The sequence below is a fragment of the Natator depressus genome, chromosome 27 (genome assembly GCF_965152275.1).
Source record: "Natator depressus isolate rNatDep1 chromosome 27, rNatDep2.hap1, whole genome shotgun sequence".
Lineage (NCBI taxonomy): Eukaryota > Metazoa > Chordata > Testudines > Cheloniidae > Natator > Natator depressus.
Genome location: NC_134260.1, coordinates 8,818,880 through 8,830,405, shown reverse-complemented (window position 1 = coordinate 8,830,405; position 11,526 = coordinate 8,818,880). Strand labels below are relative to the sequence as shown.

General features: G+C 60.5%; 1 protein-coding gene across 1 annotated transcript; it reads right to left on the bottom strand.

The window, feature by feature from the left end:
- Positions 1–363: 363 nt before the first annotated feature.
- LOC141978453 (all-trans-retinol 13,14-reductase-like) lies at positions 364–10,032 on the bottom strand. The gene is made up of 10 exons (XM_074940570.1): positions 9,928–10,032; positions 8,453–8,682; positions 7,893–8,088; positions 6,491–6,688; positions 6,287–6,406; positions 5,735–5,873; positions 3,989–4,098; positions 2,939–3,105; positions 1,721–1,880; positions 364–1,407 (listed from the first exon to the last, which is right to left on the bottom strand). The coding sequence occupies exons 2-10, from the start codon at positions 8,660–8,662 to the stop codon at positions 1,262–1,264; spliced, it is 1,446 nt and encodes a 481-aa protein (XP_074796671.1). The 5' UTR covers positions 8,663–8,682; positions 9,928–10,032; the 3' UTR covers positions 364–1,261.
- Between the last annotated feature and the right edge of the window lie 1,494 nt (positions 10,033–11,526).

The following is an 11,526-nucleotide window of genomic DNA, read 5'->3' as shown; positions in this document are numbered from 1 at the left end:
GATCCGCATGGTAGCAAACAATAGCAGCTTTTGGTCTCCGTCCTCACAGCGAGAATGACCTTTATCTAGGGGTGACCCTCAGGAAAATGCATTTGCAAACGGGTGGCTGAACTATAGAAATTGGGGGCAAAAACACCCCCAGGGGATTGCTCCCCAGCCAGCCGTGGCCTGCTGTCTTTCACCGAAGATAACAAAAGACACAGCCTTTGGGAGCAGATCCTGGCCGGAGAATTGGGTCAGCAGCGTTTCAGGGGACCTGGGATAAGAGTTTCACCTTGAACCAAGCCTAGTTTCAGTTTAGAAAGCGTTTTACCTTTATTTCTCCTGTCACCATTTCTGACTTCAATGCCTTCTACTTGTACTCACTTAAAATCTAACTCTTGTAGTTCAATAAACGAATTTGATTCTTTAATCAAAACGAATCCAATGTTGCAAACTGTTTGGGTAACTCCATTGAAGGTGGCAAGCTGTCGTATATTGAGCCTCTCAGAGGGGCAACAGACCAGGCAAGGAATGGACAGCGCAGAACACGCATTTTGGGGGGAAATCGGGGACGGGGAATGTGTTGAGGCCACCTGGGAAGTGGCAACCCAGGCTGGTGGAGTCAGAGGGTGACCGGCAAGTGCTGGCAGGCTGCTGGGGCAGAGTTGCTGGACCAGGGCTGTGGCTTTCCTCAGACACTCAGGGTGGGAACCTGCCTGCTGCCTGCAATGCACTCGAGGCAGCAGGCCAGGGGTGGTACAGCCCCTCAGTGGGCTGGACTGCACCCCAAAATGTCAGAGGCAGAAAGCCAGGCTGGGTTTTGTCTCCTCATTCCAGGGCAATGGCCCAGCAGCTGGAGACACTGATGTTCAGGCCCGGGCTGCCACCCGAGCTCCCACCCGAGCTCCCACCTCACAGGGTCCCAAAACACCTGCCCAAATGTCCACACCGCAATTAAGGATCCCCTTAGCCCGAGCCCTGCGAGCCTGAGTCAGCTGGCACGGGCCAGCCGCAGGTGTCTAATTGCCGTGTAGACCGATCCACAGAGCCAGCGGCCGGGGTGGGTGGAGAGAAATCCCAGACTGGGGGTGGAAAAGCAGGTTTGGGGGTGAGAACGGGTGTGTAGACGAGGTTCCGACCTTCCTTCTCCGGCATGTTCCCAGCCCCAGGGAAAGCGCTGGGGCACGGCAAGGCTGAGCATCAGAGGACGGAGGTGGGGCAGCTAGTCCATGGGTCGCGTGAGCAGGGATGGGGTCCACTCCCCCCCCCGGGGGGGCCCCTAGGCTGCTTTCTTGCCGCCCTCCCTCTTGAGCCTCTTCTTCAGGAGCAGCAGGTCCACGTAGAGGATGCGGTTGAGGACAGCGGAGGCGCAGATGAGGCCGCCGTGCAAGGCGCCGGCCAGGCCGCAGCTAAAGACGTCCTGCCCTGGGATGGGGACACACGGGAGGGCGTCAGACAGCGGAACTGCCATGCTGCCCCCGAGCCCGCCCGCCACCCAGAGCGGCCCGCCCCGGGCAGGGGGGGACTCGCGCTCTGGGTTCAGCTCCACCAACCCGGCCTTGGGGGAACCCCCCCCGACCCCACTCCTGTGAAGTCAGGGCTCAACCCAAGGGTAGGGGCCAACCTGCCGGGCCCCCACCGAGGCCCGGTGGGCCACCCCGATGCCTAGGCGGAGCGGGGTGAGCGCCACCGGCCGGGGCGGGGTGGGGACGGCCCCAGGGCCGGAGGCTGCCCTTACCCGTGAGGTAGAGGTTCCGGACGGGCGTCTCCGCCCGCATGGTGGCCACGACGGCCGGCGCGAAGCGGCTCACGTTGTGCTCGGCCCCGTACATCTCGCCGCGGGGTGCCCCCAGGTAGTGCTGGTTGGTGAGAGGGGAGGCCGCCTCCAGGAACTCCACCTGCCCAGAGGTAGGGGGACAACATGCAGGCCAGGGAGCAACGTGGGGCTACAGAAACTGCCCGCTGCCAGCCCTTCCAGCCCCCATGCCCTGCCCCTCAACCCACTCCCCCCCAGCACGGACTCTAGGACCCCATGATGTCCAACTATACAGGCCCAAGTCCTTCCAGGTCAGGGTCCCTGCCCCATTGCCCTTGGACCCCCACTCCACCCACCCGCCCACAGCTTGTCTTCACTGGGAAAGGGGGGGACTAAAAAAGTGTTAACACGTGAACATCCCAGTGCCGACAGAGCAAGCTGGACTTCCCACGTGTGTTCGTTGAGTGAGGCGGGCCCTCCGCTCCCTGCTATGTACACGTGTGTGTGTGCGTGTACATGCGTGTGCGTGTGCGTGTCCCGGGTGCAGTGATCTCTTCACAAGCCAGGGGCTTCGCCTGGATCCAAAGGCTCCCCTGGAGCTATCAAAGGGGTCTCCGGATGCTTTTCAGAACCGGGCTTTCGGGTTGGGGTTAAGCCTCGGCTCGCAGCTAAGGGGGCCCTTGACCAGCTACTGCACATTCAAGCGACAGCTTGCCTTGTCTACACTAGGGCTCTAACATGGGTGTGGAATCCATCTATTTTCCAGTGTGGACATGGCTTCTGGATGCCACCAGTCTCCGTGACACACCTTGAACGGGCTCTAGTAATGTCCCCTCTGCGCCAGCTAATCGCGGTTATCACGTGGTGGCAAACCAGCTGTCGCAGGACCTTTGCTCCTACAATCCCTTGTGGCTCTTCCCCCGCCCCACCAAGCTGAGTATGAATCCTCCCCAGCAGTCCCAGGCCCAGAGACCAAGAGGCTGATCTAAGAACCTGGACCTGCCCTCACCCACTACGTACAGGGCCATGCCTACTTCAACTTGAGCTTTGGGTCCTCCTGGGACCTTCTGGCAGCTAGCCCTTGGGCACAGAGCAATGGAGCTGTGGGGCTAATGGTTCCAGGGGTCACTGGTCACAGAACTACTGGCCCACCAGTAGAAACCGGCACAGGCCCACTGGAGGAGTCTACTGGGGTGTCACCTTGCCACAGAGCTGAGGGAACCTCTCCAAGGCCATGTCCAGCAGCCGCTGGGCGATCTCCATCTTGTAGGCATTGTAGTCAGCCCCTCTGTTCTTCACACCAGCCCCTGACCACTCTTCGAACCACTCGTAGCGAGCCATGGTCAGGATGGTCATGCAGGACTGGCCTGGAGCACAGGGAGAGGACAGAGCTAATTCAAGCTGGCCGCAAGCCTCGGGGGACCCTCCTGAACAGGCCCCTGCCCCAACCAACACTCCCCCATTCTGTGATGTTGGGCCAGCCCCCCAAAATGGGAGAAGGACATCTGGAGCCCCCTGAAACGTGGTTGTGGGGGCAGCATGGCTGTCCTAGAGGAGCACGCACGGCCAGGGCAACGTATTGATTGGAGTCACGGCCCTAGGACTGGGCATCGGCCTGAAAGATATGGGACCGGGTCTTCAGCCGGCGTGAACCAGGAGGACACCTGGCCTGCATTCTAGCTCAGCCACAAGCTACTGAGTTCACCCGCGGCCCCTGCTGAGCCGGGGGCGGCACCTCCCTCCGGGGCAGGAATCCCCGGGCGCAGCTGGGGTGGTGACGCTTAGACCCGACGCTCGGAGGGCAGCACGACCCTGAAGCGAGACTGGGCTGGCGCTTGGGCTCTCCTGCCTAGGGGGTCGGGAGAGCACCAGAGCCCGAGCACAACCCCCCATCTGGCATTTTCTCCAGCCCTCTAATGATTGGGGTTTGTCCCCGGGACATTTCACCATTGGCCAGGGGACGGCACGATCCTTAGATCCAGGGGCACCATACGGAGGGTGGCAGGGGTTTAAGGATGGGGCAACAGGCCCATGTGAGAAGTGTGAGCCCGTTGGCTACTGGATAGGGTGGCCAGCAGGTACAGAGACGGCCACTACTTAACCTTTGCAGGACTGGCTCAGTCTTGCTGGTCCTCGGCCAGGAGGCATCTCCTTGACCTTCCATGAACAGGAACCTCCCTCATATCCCCCCACCCCACCCTCCAATGGTTCCCCGCTCCGGGACACATTTGCCGGTCTCCGGGTGGGTACCTGGGTGCCTCTGCTGGTACGTGGGGTCCTTGGCTGATGGAAAGGTGATGAACATCATGGGCACGTTCTCACTGACCTCCTCCCTGCTGAGGGCCGCGTAGCGGGTCATCCTGAAAGGACCAGAAAGAGCGCAAATGGTACGGCGGGATGCCAGACCTCCTGGGGAGGAGGGGAAGGAGGAGGGCTGCACCCCAGCCCTCTACACCCATGAGCCGCCCTCGCCACCTACCCCCACCCCCTCCTGTGCGTGGAGTAACAGGGCTGCCTAGTGGGGGGTGAGGGCAGAATGCGTTCTGCCAGGGGGCAATTCCCATCGCCTCCCCCTTACAAGTGAACGAGTCTGAACTCAGCCGCAAACCGCTCCCCTGGGACCTGCCCTCCAGGTCTGACCTTGACCCCTGGGGCCTGGCCTGCGAGCAGCTCTGGGTCACAGCACACGGTGGGGAGAGGGGCTGAGGTCACAGGCTCCGGCTGAGCTGGGACACACCTAGCTCTCGCCTTGTCCCTCCACCACCTCCGTCTGGTACGGCCAACAAGTCTGCCCAGACAGAGGGCTGGTCTGCACTCCGGAGTTAGGCCCTGTGCATTGCCCTGGGCAGTGTAATTAATCCACCCCGACCCCCACGCCTAGGTCACCCCTACCGCCCCTCCAGCAACAGAAGACCCCTTCCGCCGCTGCGGTGCATGTCTACACAATGGCGCCACAGCTCTGCCGCTGTCGTGTTTCCAGCGCTGACGTCCCCTAGCAGACGTCCCTACCACACACACACCCCACCACGACCGTGTCGACAGACCCTGCGAGCCAGGAGGGAAGCAGAGCGCTTGAAGAGACAGCATGGTCTAGCGGGCAGGTTCTGCCACTGACCTGCTGGGTGACCTTGGGGTAGTTGCTTCCCCGCCCCGTGCCTCAGTTTCCCCGCCCTCTCTTCATCTCTCAACTATTTACATGGTAAACTCATCAGAGCCAGGACTGTCTCCTCTTACCATGTGTCCGTACAGCGCCTAGCACACTGGGGCCTTTAGCTGCTATTCTAACATCAACAATAACCATTGGAACATAGAGAGGACAAGGAATAGTAACTTTTGCTTCTACGGCTCCTTCCATCGGCAACACTTAACGTACAGACCCTGTCTATTTAATTCCATCATTAACCGTGCTCTGGTCAGCGTCGTCTGACGAAAGTGGGCATTTTTCACTTGCATAATGTTTTCCATGACTACTTCCGTTTCCCGTTCACCTCCCCAAGTGTGCGGCAGGTAAGGGACGTGCAGGGATCCCGTCACTCGCCCTTGAAATGCTTCCACCTCTGGGGCGGGACATAGCGGCTGTTTGCCAGCACGCAGCAATGCCGCACAGCAGCGTCGGGCAGGAAAGGAGGAGAAATCTCACCTGGGAGTCTAGGCGGGTGGCTTGGGGGTGGAATCGGCAGAGGTTTGTTTCAAACGTAAGCTCCTCTGTTATTCTGTGCCCAGCACTAGCGTGGCCCTGCTCCCGGCTGGGGTCCCTCAGTGCTACCATAATGCAATTAAAGGATAGAATGGGGCCGGGTCACTGGGTCTACCACAAGCTGATCCCTTTCGGCCTTAAGATCTCTGATGCTCTATGCTTCTGAAGAGCACCACAGGATCTGGACCAACCGAGGCACGGGATCAGGACCCAGGTGTCAGAGACGGGAGAGGCAGAGAAGCACACCTGCCCTGAGGGGGGGACCGAGAGGTCCCAGGGACCTTTGGCCGGCCACTTACATCTCGTCCAGATCGTTGTCCAGGTAGATCCAGTAGTTGGTGGATTTGATGCCCAGCTCCTCGGTGGTCCCCTGGAGGCCCACGAAGACCAGAAAGGAGCCCATGCCATGCTGTACCATGCTGAGCACAGACTGGATCCCTGTAAGAGAGAGCGAGGGCTCGGGGGGGTACAGATGGGTGGTGCAGGGGAAAGCCGCTGGCGATTGCTCTGGTACCCCAGGCTAACACAGTCTGTCTCTCCAGCCCCTGCTAGTTCTGGGTCAGCTCCTGCCCCTGTGGTTTGGCTCCCGGTCTTTCAGCACAAGCAGGCGAGCCTCACGCTTTGGGGTCTGGAGGCCCAGGGTTCAATTCCACGGGGCCGCCCTAGGACTTCCCAGATGCGCCCAGGAGAGCAGGACAGCCCGATGCTGGCAGCCGCGCCCATCCATTCTCTCTGCCACCCCGTGGACCGGTGCCAGTTGTCTGCAAGACGGGGCCCTTGCCTGGCCTCCTGGAGAGGGGTGGGCCAGACACCACCTCTGCTGAGGTCCCAGAGGGCTGCTCCCCCTTTACCTGCTTTGCTCCTGATCTCTGCAGGCAGCAGGGTCCCAAAGGTGTTGAATATCCCAGCGTCCGAGATCACCACGGGGGCATAAACCACCTCCTCCTGGCCCCGCTTCTGCACCGTCACTCCTGCCGGGAGACAAGGACACCAGACCCTAGCAAACGCACTTCCGCCATGTGGGGAGGGGTAACCCAGGTGCCCCCGGGACTCACCCAGAGCCGCGCCGCCCTCGGACAGCAGGATCCTCCCCACGCGGGCTCTCACCAGCACAGCGCCTCCAGCCCGCTGGATCACCGGGATGGCGTGGAAGGCGATCTCGCTGGCGCCCCCTCGTGGATACCAGGCGCCACGCTTGTAGTGGTGCACCATGAGGGCGTTGATGAGGAAGCTGGAGTCCCGGGGGGGAACGCCTGGCGGCAAGGGGGCAGGTCACAAAAAGTAACCACTCCCTCCCCGGATCTCACTCCAACCCCGGAGGCCGCGTCCTTGCACTGGAATGCCCCTTGCAAGGCCTGAACCTGGTGTTGCCCTGGGTTTGTAGGGGGTATATACCCCAGAATGTGATCAAGCTAATTGCAGCCATATTAGCGAAGGGTTCATTTGGAGACAGGCTTTTAGAAACAAGGTCATAACTACCGGCAGTTTTGCTAATCAGAATGGGAGGAGGGGCGGAAAAGTAAATAACTGAGAATGAAAGGAGATATGTGGATGGACAGCCTTGAATCTAGATGGCTCTGATAGTAAAAGTTTATTGAAAGTTAGAAAAGGGATGATTTAGTGGCGGGTCATTCTGACCTATGTGTTTTGTAGAAGTTAATTACACAAAGTTTAGATGATACCAGTGTACTTTGGGAGCAGTCCCGGGGAGCTATCCTGGGAGAGACATTTTCCTCGCATCTTTACTCCCTGGCAGGGAGGCGTTTGACCCGCGCTGACCTGTCGTGGATTACTCAATGCCGTCTCCGAATATTGGTAAATAGCTGGGATCTTCTAAACCTGTTGTTTATGTTTGTGTGTGCTTAAATCTAATAAACTGCAGTGTTAGACAGGAGCGCATTTAATCCTTGATCAGACGGAATCGCTGAGTTCCTGTCGATTTGTTCCTGGAGTGAAATAGTTAAGTTGCCCCTCTTGGGGGTTCTGACAACCCTGGGTAACACTGGTACCCTCAACATACGCACCTACCCGCTGAGCTAAGGGAGTAACTCCACCAGCTGTAAGGCAGTAGCAGGCTGTTATATTATACCATTAAGGGTATTATATATAATTATGTTAATTAATCATAACATCACACAACAAATGAATAACAAACTAAACACACTATGAAGTAAAATCATAAGTAATGCTTATAATAAATGAATCATAAACTGAACTCATTGGCTACATACTCCAGGACAACGGCTCCCCACTGCTCAGTCAGTGTATTACCCAACCGCACTGACGTCCATGGAGCGGCACCGGGAGGGTCAAGACGTCCCCAGGAGTGTAAGACGTCCCCCATGCCTTCCCGGGACCCCTGGCGTGGCTCAGCAGTCAGTTCCAAGCCTGCTGACCCGAGGCACCCTGCCTCATAGGGGGGAACCCCAGGGGGCAGGTGGCTGGGGCCCACCTCACCGTAGAAGAAGTAGCTGAGGACCACCTGCAGGTCCTTGTTGGCCGTCAGCCGCTCCATGACCTGGCTGTGGCTGGTGTCCGCCATCTTGAAGACGGGGGAGACCCAGTGAATGAGGCCAGTGCGGATCAGCAGCGTGGCCAGCCAGAGGGGGATCATCTTGAGTATAGCAAGGAGGGGCACCCGTGTCGCCGCCATCTACAGGAAAGGCAAGAGCAACCCACAGTAACGGGCCTGGCAGAGCCTTCTGTCCCCCCAGGAAGGGAGGGAGAGGGTCCCAGCCATCTCAGATCCTGAGGGGGAGACTCTCCAGCACAATGGCACCCGTGCATCACAAGGCAGCATGGTCCAATGGTCAGAGCATCAGACTGAGCCTCAGGACTCCAGGGCTCTGTTCCCTGCTCTGAGTGACCTTGGGCAAGTCACCTCCCCTCTCTGTGTCTCTCCCAGGCAGGGCCAGGTTCTGTCGCTGGGCGCATGTACAGCACCAAGCGCCGTGGGGGCCCCGATCTCAGCTGGGGCTGCTGCAGCCAGGGGTCTGCTCCGCGACCTCGGCTCTCACCTTGGACAGCCTCATGAACTCCCTGATGGCCTCCTTCTCTGCCGGGAACTGCTTCTCCAGCTCCTCCGCAAAGGTCCTTTTGCCCGAGCACAAGTGGTAGTCCCGGTCCCCTACCGTCACGCTGTCGTAGGGGTCCTCCAGCCTCACCCACTCCAGCTGGCCATCCGTGAGCTGGTCCAAAGCCACCCGCAGCATGCCCTTCGGGTGCATCTGACCCACGTAGTGGATGCCTGCCAGGCCAGGAGGGAGAGAGAAAGCATTAGCCCCGGTGATATGGAGTGGGGAGGGGCTTGGAAGGTGAGATCTTTGGGGCTGCAGCTTGGAGAAAAGGGGGCAATCCGGGCCAGACCCATCGCGTGCTGCGGCGAGCCAGAGGAAGCATGCCCCGGTGCCACGCACTGCCCACACGCCACCCCCTTGCTGGGATCTAATTGCCACGATGCTAGCACCACGGCTGGGCAACCGGCCTATGGCTGGCAGAAGAGCCCCACCTACCCCGGCACAGGTAGCCCCCTGGGCGGCCTCCCATCCAATTACCGGTCAGGCCCCGTGCTGCTTAGCTTATGAGATCTGACATGAATCTGGCAGCCCACAGCGGCAGATGCTAGGGAATTAAGTAAACCAATTAGCCGTCGTCCTGCTCCTGGAGTCACCTTCAGAGAGGTGGAGATGGGGGGGGGGGTTGGTTTGGTTTTGACCTCAGCTAACCTTGCTGTTAGGCCCCGTGTCCCCGCGGCACCCTGCAGAGAGAGTGTACCAACACCGGGGGGGCGGGGGGGATCTTCACACGACCATCCCCTAGAGGAATCAGACATACCTTCCGCCATGTTACCAATATTAACTAACTGCCCCCTTGGGCGGCAGGTCATTATCATGACCCCCATTTTACAAATGGGGAAACTGAGGCACAGAGCAGGGGTGGGACTTGCCCACCCCCCGCCCCCCAGGTCATGCAGTGAGACCTGTCCCTCTTTCAAATCCTGCCTTAAACTCTCCTTTGCCATGATGCCCACAAAACCCCTCGACAGTGGTGAGGCAGGCGATGCCCACTGTGCCAGCCAGTATGGCTCATCAATCCCTTCTGCTCCCCCATCTACTCGCCCCTGGTCAACTGGGGGGGTCCCTGGAAAAATAGGCACCCCCAAGCACCCCGACCCGCTCCGTCTGCCCAGCGCTCCTGCTGGGGAAGCCCCCGCACCCAGACCTATATAACACAAAACCCCAAATATCAGGACTGTCCCTTTAAAATCAGGACATCTGGTCACCCTTCTGGCAGGAGTGCCGGGTGGGGTGGGGGCTAGCCCCCGCACCCTGACCCCATTTCCCCAGCAGGAGCACCGCAGACGGGGGAACTGCCCTCTGCCCAGGCAAGAAGCTGGGGGGGGTCCCACAGGCCGGGCCCAGCCCCAAGAAATCCAGCAACTCCCTTGACGTCCTCGCCCGCGAGCATCCGGCGGGCTCCTCCCACCGCTTACCCACGTCAAACTCAAAGCCCTTCTCCTGGAAGGTGTGGCAGCATCCCCCCGCCTGGTCGTGCTGCTCCAGCACCAGGACCCGCTTGCCAGCCTTTGCCAAGGCAGCCGCCACGGCCAGGCCTCCGATCCCGCTGCCGATCACGATGGCGTCCAGGTCGGGTGGCACCTTCTCCAGGGTGAAACCTGGCAAGGGAGGGCAAAGGGTTAACAACGCCAGAGCCCGCAGGATCCCGGGGGCGCGGGCGGGGCGACCCACGCCACGGCCCTATGCTGGGGGGACGTGGGGTCGCTGCCACCCAGCCCGAAACCCTCTGTCTCATTCTCCTGGCCCCGCTGCGGCATCTCACCCCAGACACCCAGGAGGCACGGCCCCTGCGCCTCGGGGGGTCGTTCCTACCAGGGAATCTGAGCCGTAGGGCCTCAGGCCCACCCTGCCCTGCTGTGAATGGCTGCAGGGGTCTGGGAAGCAGGGGGGGTGGGGGGGACAGGGGACAGGCATGTCCATCTAGTGCTGAGCAATTCACTACCTTGCACTGGAGGGGGGCAGGTACCCGCGTAACTTTCACTAAGTCTCTCGCGCTGGGGTTTCTCCCTTGGGGCTGGCTGGGGCTACGGTAAAAGGATTGCCCCAGTGGGAAGGGTGGGCGCTGACCCCGAGATTAACCCTTGATCTCCCCGAAAGGGGGTTGGGGCTTAGGCGGGGACGGCGGAGCCCATCTGCTGACGCCGGGGACCTCCGGTGGGTGTCACAAATGAGATTTGGGGACCGTTCAGCAGGGACCATGTCAGACCAGCTACCCCAACAAAGGGCAGCCTCCACCACCCCAGTGACTATAGGATACCACATAGGGGCTCCCTGGCAGCTTTCCGAGCGGGGCTGGGCTCCGCACTCCGAGTAGACAGCCTCCCGGAGTAGCAGAGAGCTGGGGCTTGCTGGGCCAGCTAGGGGGGAGCTGCCCCAAACGAAGCAGGTGGGTGGCCAGCAGAACAAAAGGGCGGAGTGGAAAACATTTTGCAGAGACTGGGACAGGTGTGTGGGTCCCCGAGTGCTGCCCAGGGCATGAGGGGGTGCTGCTCTCGGACCCAGCAATCCAGGGAGAGGCTCGGGGAGTCTGCCAGCAGCCACCGGCTCATTCTACAGTCCGCCGAGGGGGGGCTCCCGCTACAGGCCCCACACCCACAGCAGGGCCCTTAAGGAGAAGGCAGTCCTGACGACTGGGTCACGAAGACCCAAAGCAACCCAGGGCTGGGCGGCCACCTGCATCAGCTACCGACCTCGGACACGCGGGGCCTGGCCCGGGACGGATCAAGACTACCCCACCCCTCCAGAGACAGGAGCAGCCTGGCGACAAGCAGGCTAGCTGCCAAGACGCGGTCACTCCCCTCCTTCTCTCCCGCCCAGGACCTGGCCCAAGGGGGCCACGGGCCGACACATCCAGCCACACGGCTGAGCGGATGGAGATGCACGTGCAGAAGCTGCCCAGAGGCCTGCGGCGAATCCAGCAGCGCGGAAGGGCCGGGTGGAGGGCCAGTAGGGTGACCGGACAGCAAGTGTGAAAAATCGGGACTTGGGGGGGGGGCGGTAATAGGAGCCTATGT

Coding starts and splice junctions, on each gene's coding strand:
- LOC141978453 (XM_074940570.1), bottom strand. CDS start 8,662: ATGCACCCGAAGGGCATGCTGCGGGTGGCTTTGGACCAGCTCACGGAT. Junction 5,874..6,286: donor AGAGATCAGGAGCAAAGCAG/GTAAAGGGGGAG, acceptor TCTCTCTTACAG/GGATCCAGTCTGTGCTCAGC. Junction 4,099..5,734: donor GACAACGATCTGGACGAGAT/GTAAGTGGCCGG, acceptor TGGTCCTTTCAG/GATGACCCGCTACGCGGCCC.